Below are 21,797 nucleotides of genomic sequence, written 5' to 3'. Positions count from 1 at the left end.
ACGGGCGGAAGTGGCGTATGCGGAAGTAGCGGGGCGCCCCGGCTTCCGCGTACGGAGCCGCCGGCCCTTCGGCGCTGGGAGTGCCCGCTAACGGCCGAGCGCGGCTCCCGCCGCTCCTGCGCCATGTTACGCGGTCTGGGCAGCTGGTTGGGGCTGGAGCGGGTGGGCGAGGAGAGGCTGCTGCCGCCCGAGGAGAGGAGCAGCTCGGCCGAAGAGGAGGAGGCGGAGGCGGGCGCGGAGCCGGCCGTGCAGGGCTCGGAGCAGGCGGAGCTGCAGGTGGACTCGGAGGCGCTGCTCAGCCAGGCCAAGGGGCTCGGCAGTGAGTGTCCCGCCGGGAGCGCGGGGCGGGGGCGGCCCGGCACCCTCAGCCCCGGGGCAGCCGCGAGTAGCGCAGGGCAGCGACGGGGGAGGGGGGACAGGCTCGGCTAACGCACGTTTGGAGGTCAGAGTAGTTGCTAGTGCTTATCGCTGGCGCTTAAACCGAAGCTGTAGTTGAGCTAAACAGTTACGGGTAGGTTGTAAGATGAGTTGAGCGTGTTTATTCCCAGTTCAACGGACGCAAAAGAAAACCCGCTTTTTATCTAGGTAGCAGCAGCTCCGATGTGGCTCGTACGGTGATGCAAAATGGGGAACACAAGTTTATGAGGTGACCTAAGACTTTAAAAAAAGAAAAAAACCGAAACCTGACGCGTATCTTTTCAGATGTAAACGATAATTCAGCTTAGGTTAGCTGCTACAAAAGATTATCTCAGTGAAAAGTTTTAAAAGTTAGTGTTTCCTACCCTTTTCTGTTTTCACATGTCTTTGTTTTGCATCTCTTTTAAATCTTGTCTGTTAACTGCAGGCTATGGCATGCATAACTGCTGTGTATTTCACAAGATGGAGATCTTCATACAGATTGCACAGTCTTTTCCCCAGTTCTGAAACAATCCTACACAACTGATAAAGCTGGAGTTTTGGAAGTGACCTAATTATCTAATTTCGTCTTCATTTCTCTGCAATTCACCAATTTGTTTTAAATAGCAGTTACTGGCAATGAGAAATGTTTGCTCAAGCTGCCAACAATTCTGTGTACTATTAAAGCATATTGCCTCACTGGAAATCAAAAAACATTTTAGAAGAACTTGGGAGTATAAAATATGAACCAACTAAATAGCTGAAAAGTGTTTTTTTCCGTTATCATCTTTTTCAGAATTATTACTAAAGGAACACCATTCCTTTGAGTATCTGTTTGGTTGTCACGGTGGGAGAAGTGATGTGTACATTTAGAGTAAGGTACTTCATGAATTGCTGTGGGGTTTCTGTGATTTATTTTTTTCATAGGAAGGTAATGTGGTTTGATTTTTGCTGAGCTCCTCTGTAATGAGGCAAGGCTGTAATTTGCTATAGGTAAAAATCCATTCTGGTTTACTTTAGTGAAATCTTAGATAAGAATTAATCCAAAGTACAGCTCCATACTAGTTGCTAGTGTTGGTTTTGGTTTTGGTTAATTTTACTGATGCTCTGAAATACTGGACCAATATCATCTGAAAGGTTATTCTGAGATGGTTCTTTACTATGGTTTGCCTTGGGCTATCCGGGCTGCAGCAGTTTATCTGTGTAGTTTCCTCAAATGTATGGTTGTTGTAAATAGATCCTAATCTGGTAGTCACTTTGATTGTTGAGGAGGGAAAAAGAACTTTGAATTTCAGGGGGAGAATAAATATTGACTGTTACAGATGTAAAGGTCCATCCCATAATTTGCTCTGGAAATGAGAATTTGGTTTAGTGATCCATGGATTCATTGTCTGTGACACCAGAGAAGATTGTGGTGGAAAGGCTTTTTTAATAAGGATTTGGACATCACTGTTTTAACACATGATAACTCTAGAAACTTCTGCGTGACTAGTAACCAGGGTGGCTGTGTGGAAAGACTTCCCTAGCACGTAAAAAAGATTACTGGTAAAAATGAAGCCTGATATAATGTTATTTTTTGCTCATTATCACATTATTACAAAGTTCAGGAAAGTTTTTCATTGTCAACTACTAACAGAAGTATTGCTAGATACATATTCTTAGTACAGGCATAGATTTGTAAGAGAGAGGAAAAATTCCTTGGTCATTTGAAAGTGGAAGTGTTGTTTTCCACCACTATTTTTCTAAGGCTAAGTACCACCTCTTACTGAGGTTTTGTAAGTACCTTAGTTTGGAAGAATATTTGCCTGTGATGGGAATGAAAAGCATTTTTCTCTTCAAAGTGGTTACAGGACTGTCCAAAACCACTTTGCTTAACAATACCAAAATGCTGCTGGACAGCAAATGTTTTGGCAACTTTTGCACTTAAAACAATTGCATATGAGAAAGTTTCTGGGGATACATAAAATGACCAATAAAAGCTGGTAGGGAGGAAACAATCCAGTAGACTACTGCTTCCCCTACTGTCATAAGGGGGACAGTGTATGTGTCTATAGCTAAAGTGTAAAAAAGATCAGCATTTTTTTATTCAATGTGAAGCATGTGATGCGTTGTAAAGCCTGATAACAAATGAAAGATACTAACAAGTAGTTGAAGAAAGTTTCATTGCCACTGTTCTGTGGCTTATACATGGAAGTTACATATAAACTGGCTCGCTAGACCTCTGCATATTTTGGTACTGATTTAGTGATACCATAAAGAGGACAGTCAGTTTTTTCCAAAAGGTTACATGAGTGTTCCAGTGTAACTCATTCTACCAGTGACTAGCAACTGTGTGTTAAAACACTAACTTTTTTTGGTTTTGCTTGCTAAGGTTATTTCTTACATGTCTAACCCATAAGGAAACTGGAATTTTTGTGAGATGTTGAGAATGAAAGCGGTTTTTGTCTGTTTGAAACAGAAGTTCTGGGTTTTATTGAAACTCCCTTGTATAAAAGTCAGTTGATTTTTCTGGAATAACTGAAATATTCTTACCATCCCATATGCTTTGCATTCTTTCTAATGCCTCAAATATATCTTTGATAGTTACTATGCAGTTTAGATTCGCCGTTACTACTTCTAACCCTAGAATTAAAATGGACTGTTTCAGTTGTGTGGGTCCTATAGGGGTCATCAAGTCCAGCTGCCTGACCACTTCAGGGCTGACCAAAAGTTAAAGCATGTTGTTAACAGACTACTCTAATGCCGCATAAACACTTGACAGGCACGGGGCATCGACCACCTCTCTAGGAAGCCTGTGCCAGGGTTTGACCACCCTCTCAATACAGAAACATTTCCTAAGTCCAGTCTAAACCTTCTCTGGGGCAGCTATGAGCCATTCCCACATGTCCTACCACTGGATATCAGGGAGAAGAGGTCGCTTCTGAGCCTCCTTTTCTCCAAACTAGACAAGCCCAAATTCCTTAGCCACTTCTCACAAGACATGCTTTCCAGCCCTTTCACCAGCTTTGTTGTCTTCCTCTGGATGATTTGAGGACTTTTACATCCTTCATAAATGGTAGGGCCCAGAATACCCAAGGTGAGGCTGCACCAACAGTGAATACATCGGGATAATCACCTCTTTTAACCAGCTAGCTATGCTGTGTTTGATGTACTCCAGGGTGTGGTTTGCTCTCTTGGCTGGCGGGACACGCTGCTGACTCATATTGAGCCTTGCTGTTGACCAGCAACCCCAGATCCCTTTCTGCAGGGCTACTGTCCAGTCACTCCTCTCCTAATTTATACTTCTGTCCAGCATTATGCTCTCCCTGGAGCAGAATCTGGCATTTATTCTTGTTAAATTTCATGCCATTGATGATTGCCCAATGCTCCCATCTATCTAGATGCCTCTGCAGTTAATATTATTTGGCACATAGCAACATTTTATCGTTGTGTATACTGTAACTGATATTGCAGTCATAATACAACTCTTCAAGTGTATTAAAGTGCTTGTGACATCATATCATCTGAGAAATAAACGATCCCAATGTTGTTTTAAGATCCTTTGTCAATAAAGTGATACTTGATATTTCTAAAGGTTTGTGATATACATCTAAGATTGTTCTCCTTAATTAAAAATGAACAGCATGGTGCAACTGCCCATGCTACATGGTTTTTTTCCTTGGCCACCTTTCTTCACTTCAGCACTGTTAATATAAAAAAATGCTAGTTAGTCTTTAGAAATACTTGTTACTGCTGTTCTGATACTGAACATATTCATCAAAATAAGCAATCGGGCCACAGTGCTTCTTATGGAGCTAAAAAAAAACACAATGCAAAATAGAACAGGACAGACATCACGAGCAAGCTTCTATCTTAAGACTATTGAAGGATTCTCAAATGTTACTTGCCTGAAATTTTTCATGCGCTTGCACCTTACTTCATGAGGCCTTATTGTGCATGTTGGTTTTCTTAAAAAAAAAAAAAAAAAGTTCTTTTTAATACTGTTGCTAAAGTTACTTTCTTGCTTAATGTCTCAAAAATACTTAAATGAAATTAGGAAAGACACATTGCTTCAGAAAATTCATTGGAAAGCAATATTTCAAGGACCATTAGGAACGTTTAGTTTAGTAAACAACGTTTGTGTATAGGTTTGAATTACAGAAAGTTGTGATCAAACATACAGTTTGATCACCATCACTAAAGAATATGAACTAGAAAGAGATAAATAGGATTTTAGGAGTTCTTTTTACGCCAGAAGCTGTGTTAAGTGATTTTGAAGACAGCTTTCAAGTAGGTATGCAAATCTCTGAAGAGAAAGGAAAATAGATCTAGTAAGAGAACTGGATGTAAAGAGATCTTTTTTCTCTTCTCATCTGTGAAAGGTTACCTCTTCAATTTTGCCACTGCTGCCACAAAAAAGATATCGGAATCCGTTGCCGAAACAGCACAGACGATAAAGAAATCCGTAGAAGAAGGAAAAATTGACAGTATCATTGATAAGGTATTTTATTTCTAGATACTTCATCTGAAAGATCTGTTTGCTTACTGTTGTTGCAGTGTGGCAAATCTGGCATATAACATTTCTTTAAGCTGGCTTTAGGAATTACATATTTCAAGAGAAGGTATCTCCTGTCACGATAAATGATGTGACTGAAATGTTTATTCATGGTAGACACGCCAAAAAATGGTCACTCTGCTTTAGTCAGTACTGCACCTGTCTTCTGTTCCTTCATGATGTAGATACACGGGAGAAAAGCCAGAAGAGAGTATGAAGAGTGCTGGCGTAGGAGTAAAGGCTGGAAAGATTACTAGAGACGGGCAGTTGGGGGATGCTGGGAGATGTGCGGGTTGAGTTTTTCCCCCAGTTTATTTAGGTGGAAAGAGGAATGCTATAGTTTGCATCTTACATGCATCTCTAAAGCAAGATTCAGGATTAGGTCAGCTTTGTAGATATTATGTACTAAGACCCTGAAAGCTATACAGGTACGGTTTCATAAGGCCAGGTGAGTTAATGGAACTGCATACTACTGTGCTGTTCTTTCCCTCACCCTGACCCTGCCTCTTGTCCTCCCTGTTGCTGGCTGCCAGCTCCAGTTGAATAACTTCTGGAACAAGTGTTATTCCGGTGTTTTAAGTCACGAACTTGGCAGAAAATAAAAATTTAAAAAAAAAAAAAAAGGCAGCAATAAGTGCTATGTAGTGTTCTGTGTCTGTTGGCAAGCATAGCTTGGAAGGGGAAGGGAAAGGGAACTGGCCAAAAACAACCCAGCTGTAGTGGGCCTGTGCATCCAGGAGCATCAGCCATGGGAGATGCAGCCAGACCCCTCTTCCTGCTTCTGTCTCTCAGACACCTTCAGGGGAGCTAGTGTTGCCTTTTTTTGTTCGTTTTAATACAATGAGATTCAATTTCTTGATATACTTAAATGTTCATGTTGTCTGCCAAATTAATCGTCGAATGGCACTTCCAAGTTTTTGTTATGATCAAATTTTCTCTCCAGATTTCATTAAATTTTTAGTGACAACTATCTATATATAATAGCAGAGTTACATCTCCTACAGTATATTAGAGCCTAATATAATTTTGATCCACATAAAAAAGCAAAAATCAAGAAAGAAGGTTATTTGGTATATTAAAGCTTTTTTCTTACACCATATGACTTACTTTATACCATAAATACTGAAATTCACATAACTTACAACCAGGAGGAACCACAATGATCTATTTGTATAACAGGCACTACAGTAGTTCTCTCACTGATGTTCATCTTAAACTGAAAAAGTGGCTTGTTGAAGGAAAAATAATGATTAGGAATTTATTAGGATTTAGCTTGAAGACTTGAATGCTTTTTGTTAACTTGTTAAGCCATAGACCTCACTGCTGTAAGTGGTTTATTCATTTCTAGCTTCATGAGGTTTTGCCTCTGCTTTCGACTGCAGAACATTTGCCATTGTTACTTCTAGATTATGGCATGCCAACTTCCGAGGCAGTTCTCAATTTGTCAGTTCTAAATTCAATACAGGATCTTTCTGAACATAATTTTTGATGAATTTTTGTCAACAAAATAAATGGCAAAATTATTTTATTTCAGCTAAGTAGACATTCTGAATCATGCTTAAAAATTTGACAAATCCAGTTTACTGCAATGGATATATTTCTTGGGCTACTCTTGAAATATATGGTACGGCCAAGGGTATCTTTAAGCATTCAATGCTGTAATTTTAAGTGTTTAAATAAGTCTAAACAGTCAGTGTTGTCTGTATTTGATATGGTAAGGTGATAAGTGTATATGCATGGTAAGCTGATGATCAAATTATCAGCTAGGATTTTCCTTTTTTCTTTTTTTTTGGTCCCCTGAACTTGATAAAACTATAAATATAATTTTGAAAGCGTACACAATAGTTTAAACTTTTAAGGCAAAATCAAATGCTTCAGTAAAGGAAAAATGTGTGATTTACATTAAATGTCTTTAATTAACTTACAGAAAGGGCCACCAGGGATATAAGAATATGATTCCACAGTGTATTTGAAAGCATCTTCTGAGTGAACATGAAACAGTAAGAGTGAATTTTTGTTTATTGTGGTTCCCTAATTTTTATTTTAGACAATTATCGGAGATTTTCAGAAGGAACAGAAAAAATTTGTCCAAGAGCAGCGAACAAAAAAATCAGGTAATGTATGCTCTTTTTTTTGACAGTGCATACACTGCATAAGCTGAAACTTCCTGGAAACTGAGCTGTATCTAAACCTAATCTTTCAATAGTCTGTTTAATGAAACACATTATGGAAAAAATTAACATGTATTGTGGAACAGAAAGATGATATTTTTAAGTGAGGTTAGTGTTACATTATCTAGTTGGTTTAGATTTGGTTTTTTTAACCAAATTCAGCTTTATGAAATTAACTCAAAGGTCACAGTGCTAGCAAAGCTGATCTCTTATTGTCGTTTCGAATCTTAAGCCTGTATATTTATTGGAAACAGGCATGCTGATTTCTTCTGAGCTTTAGCAATTGTCACATTTTTGTAATGAAATGAAAAATGTGGGTTAGTGTTTGTACTATAGTATTTAATTAGTTGCTGTAGGAGTTGCTCTACTTACATTAGAGGCATAATTGCTCTTTTGCTTTCCCATAAATCATTTGCTTTGTAATTATCTCTGATATAACTTTGAGTTCTCCACCCATGTGCTATTGACATCAGTGGATCTGTTTAGGACTTGAAAATAATCACTTGGTTTTTTATGTTGCCTTTCATGATTGGCTTTTATTTCTTTTAATGTGTTGCCTGAATGCAATAATTTCTGACAGTGAATAATGAGTGGCTCTATTGTTAATCTTGAAAATTAGCTGGTTTTAAATGGATCATGATGAAATTTTTCGTACTCTCTGCAATTAGTATGTTAGTCTGGTTTCTTCTTGCAAGACTGCTGATGTGATCGCATTGTCTGTATTTCTGTCTTTATTTCTCTGTTAGTAAACTTTAGCATCTGTTAGTATATTTCTACAAGTTTCATGAAAATAGGTAGCTAGATTGAAGAAAGAAGTAACAGATGGCCCATTAGCATCAGATGTGAATCCATGTTAGTGAAAGATCCTGCTGATGTCAGGTGGATAGGCAAATAAGCATTGTTTGTTAGAGTGCACAAGAATTATTTGTTAACTGTTACAGATGCAGCATAATGTCTCTGTAGGCTGAATTTGCATTGGCGGTGAAGAGATTAATAGATTTCTATACATCAGCAATATTTCATTTTCCTCTATGTACAGCCTATGGAACTATTTTGGAAGTATTTGTAAATATATAAATCAGCTGAACTTAAGTATGCTTATTCAGTGTATAATGTCTTGTAATTTATAATAAATTTATAACTTATTTTTCTCTTCATTAAAGAATTAGTGCCTTCAGGGTGTTAGAAAATTAACACATTAGTAAATTATTTTGAAAACTTAATTTAGACAAAGTTTACATGTTTAAAGTGAATCTAGAAATTTCTATTTGCAGGCAGCTTAACCAGTTATACAGCATTACTTCAGTAACTAAACTAAGAGGCATGACATTTTGACTGGTGCACACTGCAAAGAAATCCCCACACGTTTTGTTTTACAATAACAGAGATCAGCAACTTTTTTTTTTTTTTTTTTGTTAAAACCTCTGATAAACAAACATCCACTCCTAGAGTTTCTCTCTTATGCCATAAGCTTAGTTTAGGGAAAAGGAACAATAGGTTTACTGATGTAAGTCTGCTTATTTCTATGACATTATATGATACTTTATGTAAGGTGTTCATTGTTGGGGTTTTTTATAAAAAAAACTAATATGCATGCAATTATTTTCCTCCTTTCAATAACAGAATTAGCAGTGCCTCCCTGGGTAGACAGCAATGAAGAAGAGACAATTCAGCAACAAATACTGGCCTTATCAGCAGTAAGCATTTAGTTTCTTGTAGATTTGAATTTTTTCTGTTGGAGATGTTAAAATTTCCTTTTTTTCCCCCAAAGTAAGTTTGGCTGGCATTATTATATATTTTCAATATACTTTTTTAGTGTGCCTGTCACTGCACTGATCCTGTGCAAAAGTAGCTCTTCCATTATCAACTTGAGCCAAAATAGATCCCCAATACCTTTTTTTCTTTTTATAAAGGCTTTACAGCTTTGTGGGAGGTGGAATTGTCTTGCTGGTCTTGTGTGTGAAATAAGATATCTTTTTTCCATAAATGTGTTCTTCAAAGGATAGACGAAATTTTCTGCGGGATCCTCCAGCAGGTGTGCAGTTTAATTTTGACTTTGATCAAATGTACCCTGTTGCAATGGTGATGTTACAAGAAGATGAACTTCTTAATAGGATGAGGTTTGATCTTGTTCCCAAACAGTAAGTAATTTCTGCAGGTAACTTATGTATCATTGTACTTTCAATATATCTGTAAATACTTGTAAATCACTCCTTTTTCTTTCACATGCTTCAATTCCTTTATATACTCCTCTGTATGTATTTTGTATCTGCTAATTTCGAGTGCATGAAATGTGGCATGTGCATTGCAGTTTAGCAGTTGGAAGAGAGAACAGCAGTAGATGTTAGACATTCAGAACTAATAAGGACCTGTTGACTTAAGTATGGGAAAGGCCTTACGTTTTTCCATGTCCAGCATGCTAAATTACTTGAAAATCTTTTTCCCAAACAAAGGTAAATACAGCAACAAAAATGTTCAGAGTTGTTGGTGTAACTGACACCTCAAAAAGGTTATTGGAGATGGTCAGAGCCCGCCACTTCCCCCGCCCCCTGGAGAAACAGTAAAAGAATGCATCATGAAACAGCAATGATGCAAGCAAGAAAAACTGATTTTGGACAGGCAATGGGAAAAGCTCATGTGTTGTGACTGCCTTCCTTCTAGTGGACCTAATTAAAAGGTCCATAAGGTCTTTGTCCCAGCAGTTATGGCCTGTTCCAGCATGGCTTCTTGATCCCAGCTTTATTCCAGTGCTGTTCTCCTTTGTTGTCCAGTCCCAGACTCTGCTCCTAAAGCTTAAGATTCTCATTAAGTAGGAGGTCCCAAATTAGTCCTCCTTTTCTACACATGGAAACAAGAAAGAAAACATCTTTCTTGGTGATTTTTTTCTCTCTCAAATTTCCTCCTTTTATTAATGTTCCCAGCTCCTCATTTTATTTACCCTCTTTCATGCTGTTCTTTGCTGCTGTCAGTCCTAAAGCTCTGTGTGTATTCTACGTCTTCATCAGATCTGTCTCTGATGCTCTGTCTTCAGCCTTTGGTCAAGCTGTCCTTGCCTGTTGTACCACATTGCTTAATAGGGTTGGGGTTTTTTCCTGTTCCTGGTCTCAGTAGTCACGGTTTTGCCTGAAGGGGCAAGAAGGTAACTTCACTCTCTTACTTTGTTCCTTCCTTCTTGACCTATACACCCTCCTTCTCATGGGTCTTGCCATTTCTGTCTTCTGTTACCTCTGGGTTAAAGTTGGGTCTTTTCTTGTTTGCTGGGGAATTACCAGGGGGAAATGCTACCTAAGAAATGGAATAGTCTCCCACTTATAAAAGCTGGTTGTTTCCAAAATGGCAGTTTATAGTTACTAAAGGTCTTGTAGACATGCTGAAAGGCGTGTGCGGATAGTGAAACAGTTCTGCTGTAATCTGCCTATAGATCAAAGATGTTCCATTTCCACCTTGAGGTCTAGGGAAGATGTAGATGAATGTAGTTTGACAATGATAGACTGTTGGGTTTAGAGAGGAAGTGAACAGGGTTATTTGGCTTGTTTGGTTTGTTTACGTGATTTGGCATAAGTTATGGAACAGCATAATACTTTCCCAAGTTATGTATCGCTGCATGCTGTCAAGCTTTTTCTAAAGTCACAATATTATTATTATATATTCAGGTCTATTATAACTGTCTTGTAATAGATCAAGAACTTCTACAATGATGGATTTTTTTAAACTGTTGTTACTATCGCAAATTTCTTTTTAAGTTTTTACATAAATGGCAGCTATGTCTACTCCCTTCCCTCTGCATATTTAATTTCACTTCATTGCTAGATGGTAAAAGGAACCATATTTCCAAATGTAGTAATCAAAATCTGTTCTCTCTAGCATAAAAGAGGAGGTGTTCTGGAGAAATTATTTCTACAGGGTGTCCCTAATTAAACAGTCTGCACAGCTCACTGCACTTGCAGCTCAACAGCAAGCAGTAGGAAAAGAAGAGAACAAAGGCAGAGAAGAGGATAGTCAACTGAAAGGTATGGAAAGGATTTGTTTTAGCACAGCTCATGAAGTTAGTGTCATACATACTGACTGTATACATCAGATTACATCAAATTTTCATCCTGGATTTCCTATTAAATCAAGGCTTCTCTCACCATACTTGGTGTTTGACCAGGTTGGGGAAGAGAAGGCTCCTAGTGTTTTTAAGCCATTTTGCAATTCCTGCCAACTTTGTCAGAAGAGTGGAGATCTCAAGAGATGATATTTTTTACTTGGTTTATAACAACTCAAGATCCCTGGTTGCCTCTGGTGTGCTTTTTTGACTTGTCAGAAAGAAGTAGGAGGTACCTTTCATTAACCTGATAAGACAACAGGTACTAGCCAGCCCACCCAGCTGGCATATGGTTTGCTCTTGCTTTTGCTTAGGCCTCAGACCAAACGGAAGTCGGTGAGTGATATGGGGGTAGAATTACTGTAGTGGTGGAGGCACACACACATGCAGGACATGGAAAGGCCCTCGATGTGTTATAGAAATGGAGGAAGATGGGGACCAGGAGACTACTTGGGATTCAACTTTGAGATGAAAAACTGCTTCAATGTAGGTACCTTCAGTTGTATTTATTAGTTTATATAGATTGTTCTTGCTGACCCTCTTAGCAATCATGAGTGTCTTTATCTGCATGGAAACAAATTCTGCAAGCAGGAATTTATGCAGCTTAAAGAGTATAAAGCAGTTACTGGCAAAGACACAGAAGATAACTAGTAGCTCATTAAATCTTAGTTTAAGCTAGGTACACTCACCAACCCCTGGTAAGACACCTGAAGAATCTTGGCAGGCTGGGTACACATTAGGCAGAAGGAGAAAGCTTTTGCTGCACCTGGGAACAGATTCTCATACCCCCAGCACCAATAAATTGTCATCACCTATGAAATCCATTAATGCTCATGTCCTGTTGACACTGCTGGCCTGACTGACAACCAACTGATCACTGCCAAGCTAGCTTCTTTTCCCCCCCTTCAAATATAATATCTTTCCATACTGGTATTTTTCCTCTTGAGTCCTTGCACTGCTAGTGATCCCATTTTTCTAATCCTACCTCAGTTTCTACTTTCACCTTTCTTATCTTTTTACAGACTTTCTCACAAGTCTCTTGCGCAATTTGGTAATTTTCTGCACAGTCTAAGCTAAGGTTACTCAGCTGGACCTTGGCTTGTTGAACACAGGCAGCTGATCCTTGGGGTGAAGGGGAAGTTACAAAGGGAATTAGAGAGCCAGGCTTGCATGTTGCATAGACGTTACCTTTTCACAAGGACTGTAGTAGTTTTGTGGGTTTTTTTTTTTTTGCATGTGCCTTTGCTGTCAGTTTGTCTCATACAGAGCGCACGTGTGTTAGCATGGGCAAGGTCCCCATCTAGAATGAGCAAAGTCGTTTTCTCTGAGTTAAAAATCCAAGGAATGCTGACAGGACAGGTCACTACAGAATGTACTGCAGACCAAGAGGCACCAATTCTGATATCTTTTATCCGGGACAGTTGTCTGCTGTCCCAATGGGCTATATAAAAGTCAAACGCTGCAGCATGTCCTCGTGTTGAAGAGCATGCTGTCAATCATAGAAACACTACTCATGCTATTTCAGGCTTTGTAAACTTAAAAAAAAATTAAAAATCAAGGCCTCACTTGAGGATATGATGTGGAGCACAGAGGAGATCTAGGCCAAATCTATGCAAAATGACCACAGGCCACATGTACTCCAGAGGATGCTAGCCTCTGAGGAGAGTAACTACTGCCAGCACACACCTGGACTGTAGGGAGCGAGGTTCCCTCCCTGGGAAGACTGACAGTGACAGTATGGAAATAGCCCCATGTGTTTACTGTAAGGATGTAATTCTTTTGCTCATAGTGTAAAATATGTGGAGGTTAAAAATGACAGTTTTGAGAACTACATGATAGTGCATCTTTCTACTGTATTTGTAGTTTTGTAAGCATGTTCTTTTCTCTCCATAGAAACAGAAAAGCAATAAAGAAAATGTTGATTATATGAGGAAACAACTGATTGGTTCTATGGAAACTGAGACTTAATTGGGTTTTTTCTCGTATGAAAAAGCTACTCTTAAATGCCCTGCACTAACTGTTTCATCATAACAGAAAGCTTTTATCTGTACCTTTCAGTATAGACTGTATTTAGTCTCATTTGTTCATGTCATATCACTTCTACACTCCCACCATATTCAGCTCCCATTTTTGTCATTTTCTGTGAGCAGATTGTTTACTGTTACCCTGTGCAGGTGCCATCAACTCACGAGATTTTCATAATTTCATAAACTTTTGCACCTAACTGGCATCTAAATGCATTTATCTCATTTTATTTATTTATTTATTGTTGTGATTTTTTTTAATCATTCTTAGATTTTTGGATTATTATTTTTTTTAATTACACCAACTGATAGGATTTTATTATAGACTATTACAAGCAGGGACTGTCTTCTCTGTTTTCTGTAGTGGCTCACAATAGAACTTTGAGTATTGGATCCTTTCATTTGCTACTGCATTTAGTCCTTTGTATAGAGGAAAAGGTTGCATTTGGAAAGATTAAAAATACACATTTTGCCAAAAGATATTTTCTTCGCTGTTGTTTATAAGCATAATTTCTGAGAAGTCTGTTTACTATCAGTATGCTTCCCCTTTCCACTGAACTTTTTATTTGATTTCTGTTTCTGCACTTCATTGCTTCAGTAAACCAATTTCAGAAAAAAAAGAAAGCTGCTGCTGTTGTGGCTGACTGGCTAGTCAAATAGAAGTTACTCTATCATTAATTACAGTGCTGAAGGTTTCCTTTATGCAAGCTAAACATGTAGTTAAATAGGCAGTCTTAAACTGTAAGTTCCTAGAGCAACCTCCTTTTTTTTTTTTTTTTTTTTTCCTAACAGTAGAGTACTCACATTTTCGAAACTGTGGCTGTTTGAATTGAAGTGTCTCAATGCTACAGGTGGCAGCTGACCCTTTTTAACACCAAACCTATTATCTTTGAGTCATCCAAACCCTTGAAAATTGCAGAAGAGAAACTTGCTGTGTAATACCCAAAGAGTTATTCTAGTAGAATTACCATTCTGACTGAAAACAAAAGATATTTTAATTTAATAAACAAAAACAAAACAAAAAAGCAGCACTCTCTTTAGATGTGTTATGGATCTCAGACAATTCAGAAGACCAGTATAGGTTATGCAGGTAGATTTACTTCCTAATGACTGTGTATTTTGTAACAGCAAAGATACATTTACCTAACTGTAGACAATACGGTTTTTGTTTGATTTGAAAATGGCATAGATTGGGAAGCTTTGGATCGTCTGTGTTATTTTTTATTTAAATAACCTTTTTGAAGGTTGGATTCCCTAACTGGAAGCGAAAACGGGAAGTAATTGCCTGTTGGTTACTCTTCATAATGTCCAGAGTTTCTTCTTAAAGCTGACTATCTATAAAACAGAATTAATTACCTTCCATTTTTATCTCTCTGTCTCCTCCTTTTCTGTTTCAGAATGTTTGTGTGTTTGATGTTGTGTTAAAGGAAATAGAGTAATTTAGCAGAAAATACACCCACCCCCCACCTTCCAGCTGTCCTCACCAGTGTGGGAGGTTGTGTGCAGCTAGCTTTAAATTGTAGGTGATGTCCAATTTACCACTATCAGTCCAGTCACATTTAATATGTATATTAAACTACCACAGGTCTGGATACACTGATGGCAGTCGGCACTGCCAGGCCAGCCGTGCTAATGAGCTAGCATGGCCACACTCTAGGGCAGGGGTCCTCAAACCCTTTAACCAGGGGGCCGGCGTGCGGATGCAGTGGCAGGCCGTCATCTGCTGCTGCTTGGTTTCCCCCCCCCCAGCCCCCAGCAGGGGGGGGTCTGTAAATACCGGGGGCCGGATTGAGGACCCTGGGGGGCCGTATCCTGCCCACGGGCCACAGTTTGAGGACCCCTGCTCTAGGGTTTGGTCGCATTCAATGAGAAACTGCAGTGACCAGCTACTTAACAGTGCAGTTTTATTTGTGCAACAAATATACAGGTTCTTGGATTGCAGGTGATGGTGACTGTTTGCAAAAAGGCACATGCAAAGAAAATGTTATAAAGTATAAAGCATGTGGAAAAGTTAAAAGCAATATAGCCTGGCTACAAATATTAAAAAGTAACTCTCTAGAGAGATTTCTAAGTCTCCCGAAGAAGTATTTAGTTTAAGTCTCACCCAAGGTGTCCGGGGCGGGGGAAGAAAGGCTCAGCCCGTCAGCTGGTCCCAGGAATCTGTCTCGGTGGTGTCTTCCCCACTTGTCGCCTCATTCATTCAGTCTTTATACTTCTCTTTACTCCCAGGTGGAGCTTGAGTGACTCTAATCATACATTCCTTTATTATGATTGGTGTAAAGTTCTCTTGCTTTCATTTAAAGATACAGTTAATTTTAAATTCACTACGCATGCTCCCCAAGCGGGGGATCCGCTCTCTTCGGGGGGGCCATTTGAGTAGGAGGTCACGATCTCCCACTACCACAATTATTTTACCCTGGCATCCTTGAGCTTTATCTCTTCAGCAGTTTGTTTTCTTTTAGCAGTTAGCCTGTCCTTGCCCGAAGGCTTTGAAGCGCTGAGCAGGCCTAGTTCCCAACCTCCTCTCACAGATAATGAGGCTCTTGCTTGGTCTTCGCCACAGTTGTTGACCCAGCAACAGGCATCTTCTCGTATATCTTCCATTTAGCAGCCGGTATGCAGCTTATCAGCTGTGTGGTGCCATCAAGTTCCCATTCCTGCAGGGAGCACAACAGAGCCTGGCCGTGGGGTCTCCACTCCACCCTCCACTGCTCCTCCAGGATAGCGGGTTGTGTGGCTTAGGGAGCTGTGGTGATGCAGATTCTGTGCATGCCAACCGTCCTGAAGGTGATAGCTGTGTTTTACCCTGAAAAGCTTTCTGTAATACTATGCTTCTGTTAGGACCCAATTTTTCTCTAATTACCCATCCCCCCACCCCCCCCAACCCGCGCCCAAGGTGATTTTCCCACAGATGTGAAAGGAAAAAAGGAACAAATGGAAAACATTCCATGTTAGAGTGTAGAGATTGTATAAGATCTATAACAAAACGCCAAATTCTAGTCCTCTTCAAGGTATTAGTAGCTATTTACTTGGGAATGAAGTTACCTCGGGGGCAGAGAGCACACTAGCAGTAGAGGAGATGATGCCAGGCTAGATCCAGAACAGTGCTTATGGCATGCTGGTCACCTCAGACTGGTGCACGGCCCAGTGCAGAGCTGCAATGCTGCTGCTGCATGACAGCAGCAGATGGAGCTTGAGGCACCTCTGTTGCGTGGTGCTTTGGGCGCTCAGTGCTGAACAGCAAAGAGTCGGTGCTATGTTCTACAGCCTTCCAGAGCAGGGAGGGAGTGCTGGAGCCTCTGGCTGTGGTGCTGGGTGTAGTAACAGATCCTCTGAAGATCGGGAAGGGGAAGGAAGAGAGATGGGACAGAGCAGTAAGCATTGAGTAGATAAGCTGTATAAGCAGTGACAGCTACCAGTTAGGGAATTCTTTTAATTGGAACTGATCTTAATTTTAAAAAATTAAACCTGAAAAAATTCCCCTTCCAGAAATTGCTGAGTAAGCAGGAGAGGTCCACCTGGGCGTACTGCAGTAAGCAGAGCTGCAAGCTCAGAGCTGCTTTGCATGTTTGAACAAATAGAACTGCTAAGCAAGCACTCCGTCACTACCACAACATGCCCTGTATATTAATTGTTCTTGCAGCCACCTGGCTTTTCATTGTGACTCCTCAACCCTGCTAGCTGGACGAGGAAGAAAGCTGAGCTATTCCTTTACCTGCCAAGGAAAAGATCTGTCCTTGCTTGTAAACAATTGTCTTCCTAGCACCATGCTACTAAATACAGAATGCACAGCGATTTTTCTTAGGAAGTTGAGAACAGCTTCTAGGGTTTTATGTTATTCAGTGGCTTCCTTTGCCTGTGTGAAAGAAGCTGCGAAGCACTTCTTGGGTGTGTTTAGGGGTGTGTGTACAGGTGTAGTCTGATATACCAAAGAGCTAACTAGTGGCAATGTCAGTAGTAGTTAGGTACAACCAGGGAAGTCTGGAACTTCTGTGATAGGCAGTAACTAGATTTCATGACCCAAGTCTACACTTCTGTAACCTTAAAGATCTTGTGACGTGCTGCAATCTGTAAGTGTTTTATAGAAGACGTTCTTTCAGATATCTAGCTGTTCCTATTTACATAGTTCTTTGGATCGTTTTGAGGGGCAGAGGTGTTCTTGTGATTTAACTTTGGAGTCATAATGAGGAAATTATTTGCTAGATTTACCTTACTTAAGAATAGAAAATTGTTTCTCTTCTGTTTTGTTGTTGCAAATGCTTTACTGTGGCTGAATTGAGCCTTTAACTACCAGACTCCTTAAAATATAATACTTCCTTCTACATGTAATAGCTATGCAGATTAAATGAGACCTTTATGTATTTAAATGTAACCTAACTCTTTTTTCCTTCTTGATAGAAACAGTACGGCCAAAAACACCACCTGTTACAATAAAGCCTCAAATAAAATCTCAAGAGGTAAAAACGCTGTTATATTTTATCTGGTATTTAGTATGTGAAACTTTTACTTAAAGAGGTAGTTGTGTATCCTTTTGCGTAAGTTGTGCTATGAAACCATAATAATATAATAACTGACAGTCCTAACCTGCTGCTCTACTGCTGTGATACTAATTTTCAGTGCATACACTTTAAACTCATTTTCAGTAGAAGAAACAGTAGTTTATCTGAAGAATACTTTCAGTAGTGTCCTGCACATTATCAGAAAACGTTTTTACTCTGAGGAGTGACATTTCCAAAATGTTTGGAGTAGAAGGTTTGCATTGTATTTAGATACGAGGGTTACCCTCATAAAAAAATATTCATGTGCCATGTTCTGTCCAACTCTTCAGCAATTGACAGGATTAAGTATAGGAACTCTAAATGATGCATTGCAATAGCAACGTTATTTTATTGCAACGTCAAGAAGAAATCTCCTTGATACTGTAAAAACCTGTAACTTAGACACGTGATGACCCTTGTTCGTTTCTGGATTGTGAAATCAGTGCCAGAGAACACTCTTGGCAGACACAGAGCTGTGCATTTATTTGCCAGTAGCAGTGGAGCAAAGCTAGAAAGATTTCCAAAGAACAGTCCTCTTTTAATCTCATTTGTGTGTAGAAAACTGTTACTGAATTGTGGTCAAAATTTAATATTAGTCTCAGGTACTGTTCTAAACTACTTAGGAGTTTATTGTTGTTTCTGAAGATTACAAAAACAGAATTAAAGTTTTTAAGAGAGCACAAAAAGGAGCCTAGGATGAAAAGCAGGTCATTTTTCAGCACAGCTATCTTAACAATTTTGTCTGTAGAAAAATTGTCTTAAAGAAAAATAACCCATAAAGAAAAGTAATTGTCAGAGTAATGCATTTGGTTTGGGGTTTTGCTGACTATTTAAAAGGCAGGCAGTCACATGAGTGGAAGTGGTGGCATTTTTTTCCCCCTTTTTGGATATGCTTATACAAAACTGTCTTACTGCAGGATGAGGAAGAGATTTCCACAAGTCCAGGTGTATCAGAATTCGTGAGTGATGCTTTTGATGCCTGTAATCTGAATCAGGAAGACCTAAGGAAAGAAATGGAACAACTGGTGCTAGACAAAAAGAAAGAAGAGACTTCAGTAGTAGAAGGTAAAGCTATTATTACTGTGTCTTAAATACAGCAATTCTAAGATAGGTTGATTGAAAAAAAAATTAATTCAATTTAGGAAAGTAGATTTGTGATAGTTTTACAAAGCGTATGAAGTGACCTGCAATGAAATGCTGCAGAAGTTAATGATAATTCTCATCACAGTAAAACACATCTTGTACACAATGGTAGCTATGAGGAGTTTAAATCCAAAGAACCTAACAGTTTTTAGGTGGCTCTCACTCTCTTATGAAACTGACAGTGGAGTATTTTTTTTCTACCTCCTCCTTTCCCTGCCTTCTCTTTCATAGTTCTTTATGTGTACAAATTTTTCTTTGTTTAATTGAAAAGTACATTATTTGAAAGTCAGGCTACATTTTCTTTTTGTGACACCAGCTAGAAAGGCAGTATTCGCATCAGACTCCGAGCTTCCAAATGCCTCTGCTGTAAAAAGTTTACATGCATTTGAACAGTTAAAATTTAACAAATAGCTTTGAGGATGATGAGAAGAATTAAAGTGGGGCTTACACTTAAAATAATTCAAAAGAACTAATACCAGTGTAAAAAGCATAAAAACAATCTGTGATGATGTGACTCTGGCTATACACAATGAACAATTTACTGTGAAGCCACTTGTATATGTAGGTGCTTCTCATAATTTATTTTACAATGTGTTTTGCATGTTGCTGAATCCTCGTTTTCTGAAATTGTTATTGTTTTTCCAATACATAGCCAAACTTGAGGAATTCTAATATATAATATCAGTTCTTTGCATCTAGCTTTTTGATAGAAGTGTTTCAGTAAGTCATTAACGTGTAATTTGTTCAGAAAAATCTCAGCTGGCCTTAGTGACTTGGACTATGGAATTACATCTTCATATCCAGGCTGAAGTGCTAACCAACATGTAACACATCAAACACCCGTCTCCTCCCACATACTCTTGCATATGATAGGTAGAGCTAATTAAAACAGAGATTAACACAGGAATGCCTTCTGACTAATTCTTTGCCCTGAAGCATGAAATATGATTACCTTTAACACTGATTAAATGAGCTTGCCTAGATAGAAATGTCAGTGAGGAGAATACCTGCTGCTTTTTTTAAATTATCCATGGTATTTGGTCTTGATATCTCCCCACCCACCCCAGTATATCCAACAAACTTATGAACTTCATATTTTTCCAGAAATCTAAAAGTAAAAAGGGAGATTCAGTTGATTGTAGATGGAAAGACTGCAGGAAATGAGCTTGCAAAGTGATGCTTGTTACAACTAAGCTGCATATTTGCTTTTTATATTGTAGTACACACATAAGATTATAGTCATATATTAATTCCTATCTGTGGTCAACAAGAATATGAATTCTGATCCTGAAGTTTCTTTAGTGTTTAAGGAGAATCGTCCATAAAGTTTTGGGGATATAAGAGAGATTCTGTGCAAATTCATCTAGTTTTATAACAATACGCAGCATTCTACATTACTAAGTTTGTTCCTACACACTATCATTTATCTTTTGTAGAAGAAACTGCTGATTGGGAAAAGGAATTACAACAAGAGCTTCAAGAGTATGAGGTGGTGACAGAGTCAGAAAAACGTGATGAAAACTGGGATAAAGAAATAGAAGAAATGCTGCAGGAAGAAAATTAAGCATTTTCAAAATCACTATAACCCTAAGTTTTTTCTGAGGACTGACATGGATTTCTGCTTTCATATTTTGCTTACAAAAGATCTTCAAAAGACATAAAAAAATCTAAAATCATTATAATTCCATATCGGGATACAACCAGTATTTCTGTTCTTTATATGAGCAGTTTCTGAACTTCTACATTCTTCAAAAGAAGAAAAAAAAAAAAAAAAAAAGACAGACACTGCAGTTTATATATCATAATTAAAAGTGATAACATTATTATATGAAGCAGCAGTTTAGTTTGAGGCTTTTTTGGATGGTCAAGAAGCTCTACAAAGAGATTCTAAATCTAAAATCTCAGTTTGTATTGTCTACAACTTTGGGATGTAAAAATGGATGTTGTAAGTAACTTAGTCCTTGAAAATAACTCATCACATTTGCACTCTGATCCCTGTATAATCTGTAAATGTGTACTATTAAGGTACTTGTAGCTAATATCTTTCATGTGTATTTAATTTCCTTAATGTATGTAGCCAAAGAATTTTTAGAAACCCCTATTGAATAACTGCTGATAATTTGTTAAAAAAATAGTCAATCAGACTTCAAAAGAATTACTGATTAATTATTGGTCAGATATGATTAACTGACAAACATTAAAACATTTAAATAAGAACAGTTATTAACTGTTTGAATTAAACTGTTGGTTTTGTTAAATCATCAAGATGCTGCCTTTCCGTTTAATTTTGCTGAGTAAGAGTAAATTAAAAGTTTCTCTTTCCTTTAAGTGCTGAAACATTTATGTAAAATCTTTGACTGGTTTGGTTATCTTTATTAAATACTGTAGATATGTATAAAACTGGCTCATTTATTTGGCAGGAGGGCAGAGTGAGGGGCAAACGTATTTCAGACTTACACAGATTTCTGAAATATACTTTGTCATTGTGCTTAAGACATGGAATTTAAATAAAAGTTTTCTTTAAATTTTTTTTTATTCTTCTTATGCATCTGGATGTTTCCTGTAGTTCTAGCATTAAGTCAGTATCCTTATGTATATAAATGAAAGTTTGATGTTCTGTTTGTCATCTATTTCATAAACTTCTGTGACAAAACATACATGAAATTCCAAATACGAAGGAAAACTGGTAAAATGAAGTAGGTAGGAGCCATTAAGCACAATTGAATTATAGGCATGTTACATACAGTAAGATCTGTCTTAATGACATAATTTTGCAGAATACTTTTGTAAGGAGACTGAAAAGATTATAGCTGTAATTACTGAGTCAGTGTTCATCCTGTAGGAACTGAAAAGAAGTAAGTAGTTTTAACTGCTGTTACTGTAAGAAAGGACTATTTAAAATTG

At 38.4% G+C, this 21,797-nt stretch overlaps 1 protein-coding gene across 1 annotated transcript; it reads left to right on the top strand.

The window, feature by feature from the left end:
* Positions 1-9: 9 nt before the first annotated feature.
* Positions 10-21,418, top strand: SYAP1 (synapse associated protein 1). Its single transcript, XM_040582670.1, has 9 exons — positions 10-319; positions 4,758-4,876; positions 6,978-7,044; positions 8,725-8,798; positions 9,103-9,242; positions 10,966-11,111; positions 17,611-17,669; positions 18,668-18,815; positions 20,330-21,418. The coding sequence occupies exons 1-9, from the start codon at positions 124-126 to the stop codon at positions 20,455-20,457; spliced, it is 1,077 nt and encodes a 358-aa protein (XP_040438604.1). The 5' UTR covers positions 10-123; the 3' UTR covers positions 20,458-21,418.
* The last annotated feature ends 379 nt before the right edge of the window (positions 21,419-21,797 follow it).

Source organism: Falco naumanni, chromosome 2 (assembly GCF_017639655.2).
Source record: "Falco naumanni isolate bFalNau1 chromosome 2, bFalNau1.pat, whole genome shotgun sequence".
NCBI lineage: Eukaryota > Metazoa > Chordata > Aves > Falconiformes > Falconidae > Falco > Falco naumanni.
Note: the sequence above shows the minus strand (reverse complement) of the source record. Positions and strands in the feature narration are given on the sequence as shown.

What these genes read in the sequence shown, in the direction of transcription:
- SYAP1 (XM_040582670.1), top strand. Translation starts at nt 124, where the DNA reads ATGTTACGCGGTCTGGGCAGCTGGTTGGGGCTGGAGCGGGTGGGCGAG. An exon ending in GCAGCGAACAAAAAAATCAG is followed by an intron (nt 7,045 to 8,724) that starts GTAATGTATGCT and finishes TTTCAATAACAG; the next exon opens with AATTAGCAGTGCCTCCCTGG. An exon ending in AGAGACTTCAGTAGTAGAAG is followed by an intron (nt 18,816 to 20,329) that starts GTAAAGCTATTA and finishes TATCTTTTGTAG; the next exon opens with AAGAAACTGCTGATTGGGAA.